The sequence below is a fragment of the Stegastes partitus genome, unplaced genomic scaffold, assembly GCF_000690725.1.
Source record: "Stegastes partitus isolate 25-593 unplaced genomic scaffold, Stegastes_partitus-1.0.2 Scaffold633, whole genome shotgun sequence".
Taxonomy (NCBI): Eukaryota; Metazoa; Chordata; class Actinopteri; family Pomacentridae; genus Stegastes; species Stegastes partitus.
This window is the reverse complement of record NW_007578364.1, coordinates 307,688-326,922: the sequence shown is the minus strand read 5'-3', so window position 1 is coordinate 326,922 and position 19,235 is coordinate 307,688. Positions and strand designations below refer to the sequence as shown.

Here is a 19,235-nt window from a genome sequence, read left to right as displayed (position 1 = left end):
ACCTTGTTTTACACACAGCTTCAGTTACCTGGATGACTGAGAATCTACACAGATTGATTAATTAAAGGCATAATGTTGAATCATCTACTCCAAGCAAAAAATCCAAACAGGGCATAGTTAATTTCGGATGTAACCTTTTATATTAGGCTTTAAAATAAATAAATAAATAAATAATAATAAAAAAAATCAGCCTAATAGATAAAAAATATTCGCTCCATTTCTGTCGTTTCATCAGTGAAAATGTCAGGGTGGCCTATTTGTCTGCTCTGTTTTTGCACTACAGACAATCAGCATGTGTTATTTTCATGTGTGTGGTGTGTAAATGCATTATTTATCCCAGTGTGGTGAGGCAGGGCGCTGCTGAGGATGCGGGCTGTGCGCAGCATCACCGGGATGCTGGATCCTCCTCCTCCTCCTCCTCCTCCTCCTCCTCCTCCCTGGAAACTGAGGAGCATCATCTTCATCCCCCTGACGTCATGACAGCAGCAGCATCAGCTGTTAGCTCCGCTTTAAGCCTTTTCGCTGCCGATCGCTTCCTGCACAAAGGAAATATATGAGATCCCCTCTAATCCCTGAAATGGCGACACAGGAGGTACAGCTGAACGAGACTCTGGCTCATCTCAAAACGGAGTCGGAGACGCTGAAGTCGAAGCTGGAGGAGGAAAGAGCGAAGCTGCACGATGTCGAGCGTGAGTCTGAAAATGGAGAGGCCTCGGTTCACTCCTGCGTTTACACTGTGACAGGACAAATAGAGGAAAATGTCTCGTTGTAGCCTCATGTTGCTCTGACGGAGGTGAAATGTTGCTGGTGTTTCACGGAATCTGACTCCGTGGGAACAAGATTGCTGATCTGATTTGGCCTGATGTGACCGATTTGGCTGGAGGAGGCTGTTTGTTTGCTTCCCCATTTTACAGCCCACTGCTTCCATCGTAATTTCTCCTGTGTGCTGGTTTTGTCCAATCATGTTTGAGAAATCTATATATATCTGTTGAAAAAAAAAAAAAAAAAAGCAGGGATGTAAAATCTGAATGTGGAAAAACTGGACAGTCTATTGATCATGCATGTTTGATGAGATTGGAGCTATTTGGGAACATGACAGATTAAGATTAATTCAATATCGGCCTTTTCCTCTGTTCAGCGTGGGCCTACTGTACTTTAATCCCTGCTGCTGCTGCAAGGAATATTATAAATTACAGTAGAAGCTTTAATGTAATGTGTATTTTCTGTGTGTGTGTGTGTGCAGTACATCAGGTGGCAGAGAAGGTGGAGGGACTGGGTCAGTTCGTCATGAAGACCCGGAGAACTCTGAAGGGACATGGAAACAAAGTTCTGTGTATGGACTGGTGCAAGGACAAGAGGAGAATCGTCAGCTCCTCACAGGTCACAAGCTTTGCACTGCTGCTGAGATTTGAAAGCCCTGATTTTATAGTTTGCAGTAAAGCTGGTTTACTGTTGGATTAATGCCTTTCATGTCTCGTTGCAGGATGGAAAAGTGATTGTGTGGGACGCTTTTACCACCAACAAGGTAACTCTAAAATGTTCAGATATTTAACGTGTTCCTTTCATATCCTCCTGCAAGTATTTCCGCTGTGGTTGAATTGAGGGCTCCAGCATTCTCCAGTATCACGTAGAAAATCTAATCTATGAGACATAATAGAAAGTTGATTTGCACATCAAAAAGATGGTGTGCTATATAGGCCAAAGAGTTTCCGTCTGTAAATGAGAACAGAGGTAAAGGGCCACAACAAACCACTACTAGAGTTCAAAACTGACCACAACATAGTCTAAAAATGTCCTTCAAAGTTTTTTGATTTCAAACAAACTGCATCACCTCTAATATTTATCATCCCAGAGCTCATTGTTCTACTCTATTTATGCCTAATGAATTCTCACTGTCCCGGCGCGGCTCATGCAGCTTTGTCTTTTGATGGTTATTAGGAACATGCTGTGACAATGCCTTGCACCTGGGTGATGGCCTGCGCCTACGCCCCCTCTGGCTGCGCTGTAGCTTGTGGGTGAGTGTGTTGCCGCCCATGATGGTCAAAATCTGTTGTGTCATCTTTAAGGTTTTCTGTTTTTTCATAAATTGGTTTTATTTTTTTGTATGTACAGGGGCCTGGATAACAAATGCTCCGTGTATCCCCTGTCCCTGGACAAGAACGAGAACTTGGCTGCGAAGAAGAAGTCAGTGGCGATGCACACAAACTACCTGTCTGCCTGTAGCTTCACCAACTCGGATATGCAGGTGAGATTACCCACCGTATTTTTAACACTTTACAAACACAGCTGCTTCTCTGCTTTGCTGCCATTATTATTCAGAAATCACTGCCTTCCATATTCAGCCGAGAAGGGCTCCCTGACTTTGTTAATAATTCACTCTTGCTCCTGATTTGACGTCGTGGTCACGTGATGTTTCACACAGTGAAGACGGTCCATTTATAGCCCTTTGTCAGCCCATATTGACTTTTACTTTTCTGTCTGATTTTGTTCAACTCAAGAGCAGTTCTTGTTCTCCCTTCTTATGGTTTCTCTGTGTTAAAGATCTTGACGTCCAGCGGGGACGGAACATGCGCTCTGTGGGACGTTGAGAGCGGGCAGCTGTTGCAGAGTTTCCATGGACACGCAGCAGACGTGCTCTGTCTGGACCTGGCCCCATCTGAGACTGGAAACACATTCGTCTCTGGGGTGAGGACACTTTTCTACTCTCTTCTCTTACTGGAACAGTTTAAACATGTTTTAAAACATTTTTGTCATGTTCTGCCTTATTGTTCCAACAGGGCTGTGATAAGAAGGCTAATGTGTGGGACATGCGTTCAGGACAGTGCATTCAATCCTTTGAAACTCATGAATCAGACATAAATAGCGTGCGGTAAGTGACTGCTTGGAGATGGCTCCATCTGTTTTTACTTCTGATTTAAGTGTAGATACCCACATATTTCAGTTTATCCTTTAGTGAGGAAATTTCTGATATTTTAAAGCCTCTACATGATAGATTTTTATGTGATGATAACATCTTTTACAATATTCTTATGGCTTATGTTTTTGACAGCCAAAATGAAACATTCCCAAAGAAAATCTGTGTAATCTATACGTTGCTTGTAGCCTATTCATTGTAAACCACAGTGTCTTTTTTGATTTTACCACTGGGAGTCACTAAAAGTCAGAAATATAATCTTCCACATAATAGCTTTAAGAGAGTGATTTGTTATTGTTGCTGTCTGTTTTTTTAATAGATACTATCCCAGTGGAGATGCTTTTGCGTCTGGCTCAGATGATGCTACAGTAAGTACTCTGATGTTATTTCTTGATTTTATCTTAAATGCCTATGTACCAGCTACCTGCCTCACAATGTGCTTTCAGAAACACATTGAAATGAATTTTAAAAATCAAGCCCTCCCCTTTTTTACAGTGCCGTCTGTATGACTTGAGGGCAGACAGAGAAGTGGCTATTTATTCCAAAGAGAGCATCATATTTGGGGTCTCCAGCGTTGATTTCTCTCTCAGTGGTAGGATATTTATCTTTTTTTCCCCCACTATTAATCAGAATATTAAATTAATCTGATGTTAATCAAAATGTAATTCCTCCTGAGTGTTAAAAAACATTTGTGTGTGTTTTTTTCCCAGGCCGGCTACTGTTTGGTGGCTACAACGACTACACCATAAATGTTTGGGACGTTCTCAAAGGAACACGAGTCTCTATTCTGTTTGGACACGAGAACCGTGTCAGCACGCTGCGTGTTTCCCCGGATGGAACGGCCTTCTGCACAGGTTCCTGGGACCACACTCTTCGGGTAGGAGATGTTCGCTGTTACTGTCTGGATTGACAGCTTTGCAAACTTCAGTGCCCGTTCTTGTGACATCATGTAATGTCTGATCTTTCTTTTCTTTGTTCCCAGATCTGGGCTTAAGCATCAAGACACAAAAGGATCAAATAGTAGACAGACCTGGTGAAGACACGCTGATGTTTCTGTTTGCTAGAGTACAATCACACAAATAGAGACTCAGTTTTGGTTGTACATAGAGCATATCAATAGCAGTGTATATACTCCCGTCTCTTGGCCAGGGTAGGTTTACATATTTCAAAGAGTGATTAAACCAAATGGCACGCTTGCACAGAAGTAATTATGGTTACAGTGTAAAAAGTATATTGTAGAAAATATTGTTGGTAGTGACTTGCATCAGTCTAGGATAGAAGTGACACAATAAAGTCATGTATTGTATGTGCCCACATAAAGGACATCACTTGTTTATTTATTTGTTGTATTTATTTTTTTTTTTTACACATATTATAATGGAGAAATGCTATTTAATGAAGAAAACTTCTGTTTTATGAGACTGAGAAAAGGGCTGAGGATTTGGGTGTCTTCTCTCTGCATGAGAAATGTTGGAATATACGTGATAATAATGAGGATAAATTAGATTGGCTTGGAAAAAGTGAAACTATATTATTTAGTGTGAAGCCAGCTAAAGATGATATTAGATATGAAGGAGCATTGGGATAAACTATTATAGACAAAAGAGCAAATTTGCAGTTTGTTATAGATAAAGATTAAACTAATATTCAACACCCTGTGCACCCAACAAGTCCTCTCTTGAAAGCTACTCACCTGCCAATATTACACTGACATAAAGAAAGCACATTCACAGGTAAACCTAAAATGTATGATGTTGATGTTCCATCTATGTGGTCTGAAAATATGGTTTACCTCTCATCTTTGTTTGTTTCCAGCCTGTGGAAACCACTTACTATTAATGTGCACATTCAGTCACGAGAGACACCCTGAACTTGTGGTCCCCCACTAGATACCTAAATACAAATACATAGAAAAAAAATATATCAGAATGTACTCCTTTTCATGCAGTTGTCAATGGCTGTAATTTCATATTTACTGTAATTATTCTATTGTAGTTTAGTGTACAGATATACAAGGGACTGTTAATCAAAGTATTACAAACATAATAAACTGAGTTTGGAATATCACTACTGTGTCTTTCATTTTTTAAAAATGTTTTGTAGTTATTTTCTTGTCAACATACTGAGCTGCTTAACTTCACCAAACACTGAATGTCGAAGGTTGTCAATAAAGTTTTTTCAATAGAGGCGGGAGTGACGTCATCAGCAGGCTCTGCTCAGCCTGCTGATTCAAAACAATGGCCGACCTGCGAGCTGCTGCTTCACCTCCTGTCATCTTTTTAAGTGTCTAACAAGTAGCCTTTGCTGTCTCTGTATAACACACTGTTGTTGTGATGGATAGGTGATCTTATAAGTGTGTTGAGGAAGAAAGACACAGCCCTAAAGCCCGCTGTCCGCTGCCAAAATGAGCGATGTTGTGGAGAAGACGCTGACAGCTCTGCCGAGCCTCCTCTCTTTAGACTCCCAGCCGGGCTCCGCGAAGCTGTCCTCCACCTCCAAACTAGGAAACCTTATCAGAGGAATCACTGAACTAACCTCCAAACATGTGAGTCTTTCCTTGAAAACCTTAGTAAACGTATAATAAGTGTCTGCATTGTCAACTGTTGGTGATATGCTCTGACGTTAGCTTGCTAAGCTAACTCGTAAAAAGATGTGTTTGTAACCCGCTAACTACACATAGAACTTTACTGTGCTAACGTAGACTGGTTTACAGACAGCTCCACGTTTGTGCTATCTCATTATCCTGTGGTAAAACCAGTGAAGGTAGAGCTGGGACTGGTTTATAAACTTGCCCTTGCTGGTGCGTTCATGAGCTTGTTGAAGCTCAGACATTTCAGATGTTGCAGTCAGCAGCTTTGCTCTCACTGTGTTTTCCAGTCAGAGCTGGAAGCTTCTAATTCTTGTTACTGTTCATCAGGGTTCAAAGATGCTAATTGTCTTAAATGTAAACAAACAGTTTTTTTTAAAGACCCCCCTACAAAGAAAATTAATTTTGTACCTTTTGGAAGGCACATCATGAGTGAATGAATGCCATGGTTGAGCATTTCCACCCTAAAGCTGCAGCATACAGATGACAGGCTCAGGAATACAGATTTGGACTTGAAGGGTTTCATTTTTAACACTTTTCAGGAACCAATCCTGTCAACTTTCAGATCGGGACTTTCTGTGTCTTTCTTTTGCTGAATCAGTTCCTGGTTCTGAAGCCGTGATTATACTCCAGTTGTGAACAGTTGTTGTAATTATACTACTTTACTAGTCTGCTGGTAGTCTGACCCACCGGATGTAGGCAGGGGGTATAAACCTGCCATTGACCGCATATTTCATGCGGCCTTCTGCTTCCCTTCCACTATCTATGTGTTTCAATTTCCAAAGTCCACATCACTGCAGGAAAACAACAACAACCTCCAGGCCAGCAACCTACAACACTGAAAATTACAAGTTTGGTCAAATACTTGACTCACATAATAGGTAGGGGTTGTTTTTGATGGATTAGCCATTTTGCCTCTCTGCATGCAAATGTTCCACCCAAACAATTCCCCCATCACTAGTTTGTGTAAACATTGTCGCAGCATCCTGTTCTTAGCTCTGCCCAAGACAGTTTTGATAGCTTTAAAGAAATGCAAACATGGCTGAGCTTTTGCCCTCCAAAGCAGATGATGATGATGAGGTGCAACCAGACCATTCTACACAGGACTGTATCCATACTAGAGGATGGTCTGGATATGCGGACTAGTCTGTGGCAGTGTGCTTGGTGAACTTGATTGCATACATGCACAGTAGCTTGTATCTACTTATTCCATGCAAACACACTAGAGCTAAGCATAGTCACTGTTGCCCTCAATGTCTGCTTGATCTGTAGATAGCTGGGCTGATCAATGACAGCAAACAGAACAAGTTAGGGCATGCTTTAGTGGGCAGTTCCTCAGTGTTTGATCTTGTTGTCCTTAACTTTGATTCCCCCTCTGCAGGAAGAAGAGAAACTTATCCAGCGTGAGCTATCGTCTATCAAAGAACAGGTGTCTTCCCCCAACACCACCATGGTACAGTTTTCCTGGTTTTTCCATTTGATCTTGCAAAAGACACCACATTATTCAAACAGATCCAGTGATGCCTGCCATGACTGATGTGTTCCTTGTGTTATAATCTGATTCAGAGGCAGATGAAGGAGCTCATGGTGAGAACGATCTACTGTGAAATGTTGGGCTATGAGGCTTCGTTCAGCTACATTCATGCCATTAAACTGGCTCAACAAGGCACGGTTCTGGAAAAGAGAGTGGGTATGTTGTTTTCTAATTGGCTTATTTCTCACCAACTGGTATTAAAAAGCATTAATACTTTGATCTATACAAAGTCCATAAGTAGCAGCTGATCAGGAAGGTGGTATAAACCTGTCAGAATCATTGACCAGTTCAGAAGGGAGAAAATGCTTCATTGAGCCTCTAATTGCAAATTTTACTATCCATCCATCCATTATCTATACACCGCTTAATCCTCATTAGGGTCATGGGGGGCTGGAGCCTATCCCAGCTGACTTAGGGTGAAGGCAGGGGACACCCTGGACAGGTCACCAGTCCATCACAGGGCTACACTTAGAAACAGACAACCAAGCACACTCACATTCACACCTACGGACAATTTAGAATCACCAATTAACCTCAACATGTTTTTGGACCTTGTGGGAGGAAGCCGGAGAACCCGGAGAGAACCCACGCTGCACGGGGAGAACATGCAAACTCCACGCAGGAAGATCCCGGTGCCCCCAGATGTGAACCGGCGACCTTCTTGCTGCGAGGCAACAGTGCTACCAACTGCACCACCTTGCAGCCCCAAATTTTACTAGAAACAATATAAAGCTCAGCACTTCGTGACAGATCTTGGCATATTTCCAGTTTTACAACCAATTTGTTTCATAATTAATTTGTCATTGTTTGGAAAAATTGCTGTGGCAGGGTGTTGATGAGATGAGAGTGAGGCTGCAGAACTGAATGTGCTGTCTGGAGGTGGGCTCCAGCTGGTTGTTGAGAACTGCTGATCTGACACCAAATTCAATTCATTTTTAAAAGATATGGAAACGTACTTAGATCAACACATGAAAATTGGCAATAAAACATAATAAATAGAAATATATGTCCCTCTCAGTCATCGTACGTTATTGTTTCCTGGAGAATCCTGGTCATTTTTTTAAGAAGCTAAGCCTTCTTCGACGCTTTCCTCATTTGAACACTCATTTAATACCATATTATTTGTAGGATTTAAGCACTACGACGTAAGACAAATGTTAAACTTTCAAAGCTTCAAACTAGAGTAAGTTTCCTAGAGTCTATTTTAATTTGGAACCATAATTTTATTGCTGAAACATATGACACAATCTCTCTGCTTTGAGCAAAAAATACGTTTGTTTATGATTTTCAGGTTACCTCGCTGTTTCCTTGTTTCTGAATGAAAGTCACGAGCTGCTTCTTCTCCTGGTTAACACAGTGTTAAAGGTGGGTGTTAAACTTTTACAGCTTTAGTCATTTGATTTCTGAAAGAGACAATATGATGCTGATGTCTTTTGTTTTTGCAGGATCTTCAGAGTACAAATCTTATTGAAGTGTGCATGGCTCTAACAGTCGTCAGCCAAATGTTCCCCAAAGACATGATACCTGCGATTCTCCCTCTGGTGGAGGAAAAACTTAATCACCCAAAGTAAGAAATGCTTGTGGGATCAACCACTTACCTGTGTGTATTTATGTGTATTTCTTCATATTGTCTAATGAAACATGAAGAATCTGCTTGAGTATTATCACTGATAGATTTTTTTTTTTTAAATAACAAACTTGTAGAGAAATCATTCGACGAAAAGCAGTCCTGGCACTCTATAAATTCTACCTAATAGCACCAAATCAAGTTCAACACATCCACAACAAGTTTCGCAAAGCTCTGTGTGATAAGGATCCTGGTGTGATGACCGCTTCTCTGCACATCTACCTACAGTTGATCCAGGTAACTTGTTTTATTGACTCTGGAATCTCATCATTGTAAATCAAGTAAAATTTTTTGTCATGGTGGTGTATCTTGCTCCTTTGACTTTTGTTTTCACTTTGTTACAGGAGAATCCAGAAGGTTATAAGGACCTGACAGCAAGTTTTGTCACCATATTGAAGCAGGTGGTGGGAGGAAAGCTGCCCATGGATTTTAATTATCACAGTGTTCCCGCTCCATGGCTTCAAATCCAGCTTCTCAGAATACTCTCCTTACTTGGGAAAAATGACCAGAGGTAAATAGTACTTGTTTTGTCTTCAGATGAACTGTATGTCCAACATATCATGTCTTGCAAATAGATTTTGTGTCTTTTCTGTCTTCACAGTACGAGTGAGATTATGCACGAAGTCCTCGATGAGTCTTTACGAAGAGCAGAGATGAACCATAACATCACCTATGGTATGTCAAATCTATACTTAGTGTTTTAAATAGGCGTATTTGTTTGCATTCATTTAAGTAGTTTCTTTTGCCACTTACATACATCTGTCTGTATTTACAGCAATTTTGTACGAGTGTGTAAAATGTATTTACACAATTCATCCAAAATCTGACCTTTTGGAAAAAGCTGCAAAGTGCATTGGAAACTTTGTTCTGTCACCGAAGATCAATCTAAAATATCTAGGTAGGAGCCACAGAAAACATGATTCATCGTTTATAATTTCTCTCCACTGGAAATCAGCACAAACTCTTTGTATGTGGTGTCCCTGCAGGACTGAAGGCCCTCACCTACGTAGTCCAGCAGGACCCTAAACTGGCCCTGCAGCATCAGATGACCATCATAGAGTGTCTTGATCATCCTGACCTCATTATCAAGCGGGAGGTGAGGCGGATTCTGGTGTTGTCTGAGTTGAGGCGTTGTGGAAACATCGGTTGCTGCATTGTGAGTCGTCTTCTTTTTTTTTTCCTGTAGACGCTGGAGTTGCTGTTTCGGATCACTAATGCCCAGAATGTCACGGTCATTGTCGAGAAGATGCTGGAGTTTCTGCGCATCAGTGGAGATGATCATACTACTATTGACCTGGTGGGGAAGGTAGCAGAGCTGGCAGAAAAATATCCTTCCAAGTGTGATAGTGCTGTTTGTTAAGTTTTTCTTTCATTTACCTCTAGTGGGCCCAATGCACCTGTAAAACTACTGCTCACAGAAAATAACCACAGTTACACACATATGCTGGTATTTGTATTGAAATAACAGTCATTTAGTAACTGGACTGTCGGCTGGAATTGATTCATAGATTTTAAAAAACAAATTCTACTTGTTTTTCATCCAGATCCTATCACAATGTATCTATTGATGACCTATTGTGTATAATTTCATCTTGATTGTGAATGAGTACATTTGTTGGAACTTTCTGTACTTCTTTGAATCAGCTACCACACAAATACCTAAATGCATAATTGTCCACTCCTTAAAAACATCAGGATACATTTTGCTGATCTGCTTATATATAAAGAATGATTTTTCTCAAATTCCTGATTTTGGTACAGGTAGAATTCAGAAATCTATAAATCCCAACAAATTTTCTGTGCTATTTTTTTATAAGTGGAACATTTGTGAATGTTATCTCATTTATGGCTCTCATGGAAGCCCAGTACGCTGCTGCTGATTCTCTGTATCTCAGTACTAAAATTAACTAGTTGAAGTTCAATTCAATTCAATTCAATTCAATTTTATTTGTATAGCGCATATTTACAACAACAAGTCATCTCATAGCGCTTAACAAAGGCAGAGACAGAAACAGAAACACCCAACAATCCAAAACATTTGGATTCCCTATAAGCTTCAGCAGTCCGCAAGCAGTCTGCAACAGTGGGAAGGAACCGAAAACCCCCGCAGGAAGTATAAAGCACAACATTTAAATGAGTTGTGGGCTAAAAAAAACACAAATTCAATCTTATCATAACATTTTGCTGTGCTTGTCATACCTCATTTGGGTCTTTTTTTGCTGTTGTAGTATTGTTCTTTTTTTCCTATAAGCCATGATACATATGCACCAGACAATGAATGGTTCATTGAGACGATGAACACGGTGTTTTCAGTCGGCGGAGACATGATGCAGCCTGACATCCCGAACAGTTTCCTCAAACTGCTGTCTGAGGGTGAGATAACCTCACTGTTTACTTAACCTTTTATGATGTTCCATTTAGATAATAGATTTCAATTTTATAATGGTTAATTTCTCTTTACTGCCCAGGATTTGACAGTGTGGAGGAGGACAGAAAGTTGAGGCTGTTTGCTGTGAATTCATACATTTCTCTGCTGCAAGGAACGCCTGGCAAACTGCCACAGCGCTTCCTCCAAGTCATCAGCTGGGTGAGTGCTGTTAGTACGCTGAGCATAATGAATGGTTGGTGTCATTCTTATGTAATATTGATATAAATGAGAGCCGAAGAACACAGTGTTTATAAGGAATGCAGTGCCTGTTTTAAAGCATTTCCTACCTGTTTCTTTGAATAAATTGCAGGCTTAAAATAGAGGAGGATATGAAAATACAAAATACTTTGAATCGTAATAAGAATAACTAGAGAAAAATAAAAGCAAGCCCTTCAAGAAACAACAGTGATTTAAAAGTGTTTTCATTGTTTACAGATCCAGAATATAAAAGCTGAATCTGGCTGAGTTGATCCAATTTGCTCACAGGGACTCAAGAGGTCTGGGGTGTAGCTGCAGTAAATATGACCAATAAAAACAGCCAATTTAATATGTCTTAGCTTGACACTGTAAAAATCATATAATAGCAATTTTGAAGATGAATTAGTGTACGTTTGACTGCTGGGTACGAGTCGAGGAGAGGTCAAAGGCTGATAAACAAGACAGGAACCAAACAAGAAGCATATTTCTGCTGCACAAAATGATGTGTATTTGTCTTCAGATCATTTCCTTTTATTATCTTGAATTGTCTGAGTATTTTTACCACTTCAGGCCTAAATTTCAGAACAGAAAAAGACACTTTTTAGTTTAACTGGTCACAGCCAGTTGACATGTGCAATTGGTAGTAAGACAGTAGACACTGATTTGTTTTTAGGAATCCGGTACTGCTGACTTAAGTGTCCCCAAAGGAGGTTGCAGTAGTTTGAGGCAAGATGAGATACAGTAGTAATATAACAGTTCCTAAATCTATGGCAGAAGAAAACATCTTAAAATTATTTGTTGTTGTAAGAAGCAAGACAGAACTTTGTTATGCACTAAAGTTTTGGTTTCTCTCTGCTGCGCTCAGGTCCTCGGGGAGTACTCTCATTTGAGGGAGGATCTTGAAGCAGCCGTGGTCCTGAGGCTGCTGGCCAGGCTGCTGGACATGAAGAACTGCAGCAGTGAAACAAAGAGCTGGGTCCTCACGGCAATGACGAAGCTCTGTGAAGGTGGTTCGGGTGTTTCTGTGGCTCAGCAGGTGTCTGAAACGTACAGCAGCTCCCTGGACACGGTGCTGAGACAAAGAGCTCAGGAGCTGCAGTACCTCAGCCAAGACTCTGAACTACGAGCCAGGGTGTTACCTCGGGGTGCCGGCCTGGAGCCCGTGGAGGTAGCATGTTTTTACGACTACTGGACAGCAATAAAGATGTTTTTAATGTACAGTGTGCTGTGATTGCAATGCTGTTGATAGTTTCTCTTCATAAAAACTGGATCAATTGGTAACATTAAAACATTAACTTGTTTGCTGCCGTTAACTGACGGTTATAAGAACCTGCATGAACTTGCCTTTTATGGTGCAAAACTGGTTAGATTGATGACGGGATTTACCAAAACAACAGGAATAACCGATTCAGCCATAATCTGAGCAGCTGTTGCAGCATGTCTGGAGCAGTTTTATGGGTTCTGGTTTATCACAACCCGTTATTGAATGTGTGAGTCAATTATAGAACATGAATGTTGTACGAAATACAGTGATTCTTCTGATTGCTTGTCTTTTGTGGCTAAACAAAGTGTAAAAATAAGCAAGCACTCAAGCATGACATCTCTACTTTGTGAATCCTGTTCTACTTTTCAGGCCTCATTAAAGCAGAAGTTTAACATGCGGTTGTCATTTTGTTGGGCTCCAGGTGGATTCTTCTCTGTCATTTTTGGATGGATTTGTGTCGGAGGCGTTGGCTGCTGGTGCTGCTCCATACAAGCCTCCCCATCAACGACAAGAGGAACTAGCTGGAACAAAAGGTAAAACTCATGAGACAACTTGGCAACATGTTCACTGCCTTGTTTGGATATGTTCTGACTTTGCTGTCTGCCTCAGCACTGAGCCTGGAGCCCTACGGCCTGTCCCTGCCTATCAGCATGTCCTCCTGCAGCATCACTGACAGACAGTCTCCCACATTGTTGTCCATGAGCTCTGGTCTGTCAGGCGATAGCACTGACCTCTCACACAAAGGAGGGTATGTGGGCTCGACATACATCTGCTGGCAAAATTAGGTTCTTGTTTATGGTTTGAAACCCTCACGGGTGATTTGCTGTTACTGTTTCAGTTCTGCAACTCTGAAGCTGGATGGTGTGAAGAGAGTGTGGGGCAGGGAAGGTTATCTGTCCCAGAAAGAGCCTGTAGAAGAACCTGCCCAGGTTGAGGTTCCCAGTCCCCTCCGGTCTCCCAGCCAGCAGGGCGAAGCCGACAGCTCCCACAGCCAGACTCCAACTCCGACACCGACACCAGAGTCCGATCAAGAGAAGCAGCAGCTGGCCTCTTCGCTTTTTGTTGGCCTGGGCTCCCAAAGCTCTGTGTGTCTGGTGAGCTTGTTGGTTTTTACTTGTCAGTTTTGATACATTTGTTTTTATTGGAGTTTCATCATGAGATTAAATAAACATTTAAGCACCTTTTATTTAGCAACCAAAAGTCATTAACTGCAGGCATGTGACTTACATGAACCTGCTGAATTAGTCTTTAATATGTTAATCTGTTTGTATTTTGATAGTTAAGTTTGACACATTTAAAGGGAGAAATTAACAGATTTGAAAATGTTTGTAATGAACAGAACAGTGTTAATGCTGCAAAAAATGTTTACTTTGTTTATTTTCTGATCATCAATCTGCCAGTTATTTTCTTGGTGAATTACGTGATCTTTAAAAAAAATCTCACATTGTTTCATAACTTGGTAAAGCCTCAGCTGATGTCTTCGAATTGACTGTCAATCTAAATAGCTAGTAGTACATTGGTGCAATGAGTCATAGCCATTGAATGTGATATTGCTCACCTTTGCAGTGTTTATTGTAAAAAATCCTCTTTTTAAACAACTAAAAATATAAAATGCCATACATTACCACAAATATTTAGAGGGATATTATATAGGCATTGTGGGTAATAAAAAAAATCTATTAAATTAATTAACCACATTAAAAATTTGTATGTTCTCTGACATTTAAAAAAAAAAAACTGAATTCAGATATCAGAATTGGATATTCTGTAAGATTATAAAATCATACATTTACAAGAAAAATTAATACATTTTTTAATCAAGAAATCACATCAGTTTTTTTTTTTTTAGCAGTGTTAGAGATCAACGTCGTCATACCACAAATACCAGTACGCGCTGTGTATTATGCCTGCTTTTGATGACCTAATCAAATTATTTTTTGCAACTGGTTTTAGTAAACAGACAATATGTGGGATTTTAGGGCTGAATCACCGTATTCCCATAAGCTTCCAGATTTTGGGGAGACCTTGAACTGGGCAGTTCAGAAGAACACAGCATACTGATCCGGATTATTTTACAGCTTCTGTGCATCCGAAATTACAACTGGATGAATAGATGACAGCGTGATAGAAAGAAACACTATTTTTATGAGTGATTCTTGTAAATTAGTGCCTTTAATCTTTGATTTTTTTTTCCTTGGAAAGTCACCACTTTTCCCAACTCCATTATTATTATTTTTTAAATATATGCAATAACCCTAATGCACTGCTGTAAAAATGTGCATGCTACAACGTACTATTTTTCCCCTCTTCTCACAGATGGGAAAATCTGAACCGACAGCCCAGCGATTCAGAAGAAAAGCCAAAGGTCACAGCACAGCCTCCAGCCCCAGCGAGCAAATATCCAACTCTGTGGTCTCTCCTCACAGCGCTGTGGATAACTTACTGTGTAACAATCTACTGGACTCCAACATCACCTCAGAACTGGCTCTTTCTTCACCTGAACTGACATCTCAGCCCTCTCCCGGCCTCACTACTACTAATGGCACCTGTGATACAGAGGCAGAGTTACCCGACAGTGACATTAAGGAAAGTGAACCTGCTGTCATCAGGGATAATAGTGTGGTAGCTACTGATCCTGCTCCACACGAAGCCCCAGACAGACCTAAGGACTTGTGTCTCACTTCTCATCTTCCTGCAGAGCTTTCTGGACTTTCTCACTCAGAAATTTCTCACCTCTGCACCAACCAAAGCCTGGAGCTCTCTGCTTGTCATGTGCAGAAAGAAGATTCCTTACTGCTTGTTGTTTTTATTACCAACTCCTCTGACTCTGCCGCTCAGCAGATACTAGTGCAGGTCGACTCTGAAGAACTTGAGGTAATTTATTTAATAGAAAATGGCCAGTGAAGTCAAATAAGATCCATCAGTCTTTCATAATAAGGGTGTCGTCTTTTTCCAGGTGTCCTGCGTGTGTGACAGTCCAGTGGAGGAGGTGAGCAGCCACAGTGTAACAGTGTGTCAGTATTCTCTGACAGTGAAGAGACCTGCAGTTCACATAGAAGTGGTCGGGATGGTGTCGTACCAGTTAGCCAATGGGACGTCTCAGTCAGCGCAATTCTCATACAAACTCCCTTTAACCAGCTTCATCAGGTGAGATATTAATGCTTTTGTTTCAAATGTGGCATCATTGCGATCTTCAGTTCATTGAGTTCATATGTTTGCTGCAGACCCTTGACGGTGTCCACAGAGGAATACGGGACGATGTGGTTGGCCTTCTCTCATGACACGAAGCAGAATCTGACCCTGATAAGCGACAGCCAAGAGCCGCTGACAGCCACTCTGAATGTGCTGAAGAGGAAACTGCAGCTTCACGTCGTGGAAATTATAGGTGAACAGACATTTGTTTCCTGCTCAAACTCAGTTTTGTCAATGACCTCAACCTTGTTGACTGAAGCACCAAAGTTGAGCTTTTGATTTGTAAAATAGAGGTTTTGAGTTGATGCTTAATTTATATGATAAAAAGCACTTGAATTTAGATGTTATGTGTTAGAATCCTCAGGTTTATGTATTTGCGGTAGCTACTTTGTTCAGGGGTGAAGTATGAGAGTTTACTGTTGACCTTAGAAGTAACAGCTTTACAGAGTTGCTTTAACACAGACCATGAGGTGGAGCTGAAAGCTACTGAAAAAAAAACAGGTGGACTGTGTGAAGACTGTCTTGTGAGATGACTTACTTCATACATTTTTCACTTATGTTGCTTGAAACTTTGGGGATATGTTGTAATTTATTAATGCAGAAAATTAGCAGTGCAGCTATTCGTCTCTTCGTATGTAGCAGCTTGCTATCTGGATAATTTGATAGAAATTAAATAAAAATACAGTTAATTATTGCAGCTTGAAAACATTTAAAGTCTGTAAACTAAAACAAAGCCTGTAGTTTTTGTAATAAATACATTAATAAATAAGTATAGATATATAAGCAGTACCTTAAAAGATACAAAAAGTATTAAGACTTTACTAAATAATGGCGTTAGGAGTCACCGAGATGTGTTCTTGTTCTTTAAACGCCCTATAAAGGAGTTTTATTAACAATAATTTGTATATTTTAAAGGAGCAGCACTAACAAACATTGTCAGAGGTAATGCAACAGATCTGTAGATTTTAAAATTCAGAGGAAGGTGCCATGTTCCACTGTACGATCAATATTTGTTAAATGCCACCTCTGCCCTTCCCATGTTTTTCTCGCATACAGTGAGTCACCTTCATCTTTTGTCCCTCAGGTATGGAAGGTATTGTAGCTTGCCGCGTCCTCCAGGATCAGCCATGTCTGATGCACTGTCGCGTCCATGCCGGCACGCTGGCGGTGTGGCTGCGCTCTCCGATCCCCGACCTGCCCGACTGCCTGATCTACCACTGTCAGAGAGCTTTACAGGGACACTGAGCCCCAGCTGCAACACTGAGCAACTAAACCACCGAACCCTCGACTGCCGAGGAGGAAGGTACACAGAGCTGTAGTGCAGGACGGAACAGGAGACAACTGATGTCGTGAACTCATGTCTCCACTTTACAGTGTTTGATATTTCGTTGTCTCTTCCACTATAAGTTATTTTGTAGGTTTTACATGTATGAGTTCTGTTGTTGTTTAAAAGTCAAATCGGTAGAACAGTTTTATTGAAAGTCATCGAAAGTACTGGCAAGTAATAAGCTCAGGGCCAAAAGACAGCGTGGTTGACCTTCTGTGGGTGATCCAGAATAACACTATTGTCTTAAAGTGATGACAGGTCTCCATAGTGACTGAATGGCTGAAGCATTGTTTCTGGGTTAAATGATTGTGGTACACTTTGTTTGATTCCCCTTTAAAGATGACCTGCTATGCTCTATATTCCAGCTCTATATTGTTATTCTGGGACTCTGCTAGAGTAGTTTTGCATAATCCATAGTTTTAAAAAAATCCATATTTATCTTATACTGCCCCTTGATGCAACTTGTCAGTTCACCCTTGAGGCCGAGCTCTTTTAACGCCTGCTTTCTTCTGATTGGCCAACTTCCAGAAGCCTACCTTTGTGGGCATGTAGCAGATGAGGGTGTTAAAAAATATCCAAGACGAGGTCAGCTCATAACAAGAAAAATCTGTTGGGAACCTGGTGTTCAGAGCAGTTATAAAGCAGAGTTTTTGGTTCATAGAGATTACATCTGTTTTACCTCATTATTTCAAACCTTTAATGTCAGCATCCAACACTATAATATTGAATATATGACTGAAAATAAGGAAGAGCATAGTAAGTTCCCTTTAAAGTAATCTCAGAGGGTGAAATAATACATTTCAACAGTTTCTTCATCCTGTGGTCCAGATCTGCAAACTAAGAAATTATAAAATGTTCTGCTTTTAATTTGTAATTTATAATCAGCTACATTTTTTCTTGACTAGAACAATCATGACAGCGAAGCTCATTTGGATTTCAATGCTGGGACAAGGGCTGAACAGTAAATCAATATTATTCTTTTTTAACTTTCAGCAGAATCGTGATGATGTACAAGCAACACTGAAGAAACAGTTTTTTTTTGTTTAGAAACCTTTGAGGCGACTGACTGCATCTGATGCATAACAATGACACTGACTTGATGATTTTTTTTTAAACATACATTTTCCGTATTATAAGGTGTGGTAGAAAATATTCTTGTTAATGTTTTTCAAATAAGTTTGATCAAAATTGCTCAGCCCTGCGTCAGACTAAAACATTACAACATAGATTTAGCTGCTTGAGTCAATGAAATCACACATTCTTACACTGACTGATTGTATTTCTTTGATGTTTTGCTCTTTGGGAGAAAAACACAGGAATATATTGGCAGCAGCTCAAGGTGGAAGTTAATGACGGGGAAACTAAATGATGTTAATTACTTCTGGTATTTACTTGGTTGTCTTAGGGATAAAATGCTCAAAGTAAATACAGTCTTCAAAGTCAGTTAATATTTACAGAAGGCTGCTTTCCAAGAGCGACCTGTTAGTCATCACAGCAAAGAGAGGTTTACATTCTACTGTGTCTAAAAGCTTGCATTATGCTGACATTAACGCCCCCCTTGTTTATTTCTTACATCTATAATGTGAGTATTTTGTCTTAAATATAGCAGTGATGATCTCACTCTGTATTGTTCATGTATCAGTATGATGATGTTTAGCAGATGTTGCCTTCTGGATGGTGGGATTATTCTATGCACTTATGTCTCTGGTTAGTCAGTTTGGTCGGAGGTGGATTTTAGTGGTCTTTGACTATTATATTTTTATATCGATGCAGTATTAAAATCATATTTATTGAGTTTATATTCTTACAGAAAACGTTTTATATTCATTTCACTGGAAGAAAAAAAAAGAATCATCGTGGTTCATGTGCTGTTTGATTGCTCTGTGCCAGATTGATTTTCAGTGTGTGTGTGACATGTTTCAGCCTGTTTCTTTCTTTTTTATTTTCTTTAAATTCAGCTTGAAGGGAAAGCTCGCTGGCTGTCTCCTGATTTGAAGCACAGCGTAATGTCTCAAAAACTCAACCTTAACCCGACGCCTTATGTTCTAATGCCAAGATGGCGTGTTTGATTTGTGCCTGTGGTACAGAAAAAAGTCTTTGTTTCTTTGAGTGCCTGTCACTACATTCTGCTAAATTATGAATAAATTCAACCCATGTAAATTAG

At 40.3% G+C, this 19,235-nt stretch overlaps 2 protein-coding genes across 2 annotated transcripts; both read left to right on the top strand.

Moving 5' to 3' along the window:
* The first annotated feature begins 553 nt into the window (after window positions 1-553).
* Window positions 554-4,250, top strand: gnb5a (guanine nucleotide binding protein (G protein), beta 5a). Its single transcript, XM_008289730.1, has 11 exons — window positions 554-689; window positions 1,244-1,380; window positions 1,484-1,525; window positions 1,939-2,015; window positions 2,113-2,245; window positions 2,542-2,685; window positions 2,778-2,869; window positions 3,234-3,282; window positions 3,410-3,506; window positions 3,625-3,791; window positions 3,897-4,250. Exons 1-11 carry the CDS (start codon window positions 554-556, stop codon window positions 3,906-3,908), a joined length of 1,086 nt encoding a protein of 361 aa, XP_008287952.1. The 3' UTR covers window positions 3,909-4,250.
* An 894-nt stretch (window positions 4,251-5,144) lies between these two features.
* ap4e1 (adaptor related protein complex 4 subunit epsilon 1) lies at window positions 5,145-19,235 on the top strand. Its single transcript, XM_008289729.1, has 21 exons — window positions 5,145-5,459; window positions 6,883-6,954; window positions 7,068-7,191; window positions 8,327-8,400; window positions 8,481-8,602; window positions 8,740-8,899; window positions 9,007-9,173; window positions 9,264-9,337; window positions 9,438-9,560; window positions 9,649-9,758; window positions 9,849-9,988; window positions 10,923-11,035; window positions 11,131-11,249; window positions 12,154-12,456; window positions 12,974-13,085; window positions 13,162-13,300; window positions 13,391-13,646; window positions 14,869-15,426; window positions 15,509-15,699; window positions 15,777-15,937; window positions 16,829-19,235. The coding sequence occupies exons 1-21, from the start codon at window positions 5,319-5,321 to the stop codon at window positions 16,987-16,989; spliced, it is 3,420 nt and encodes a 1,139-aa protein (XP_008287951.1). The 5' UTR covers window positions 5,145-5,318; the 3' UTR covers window positions 16,990-19,235.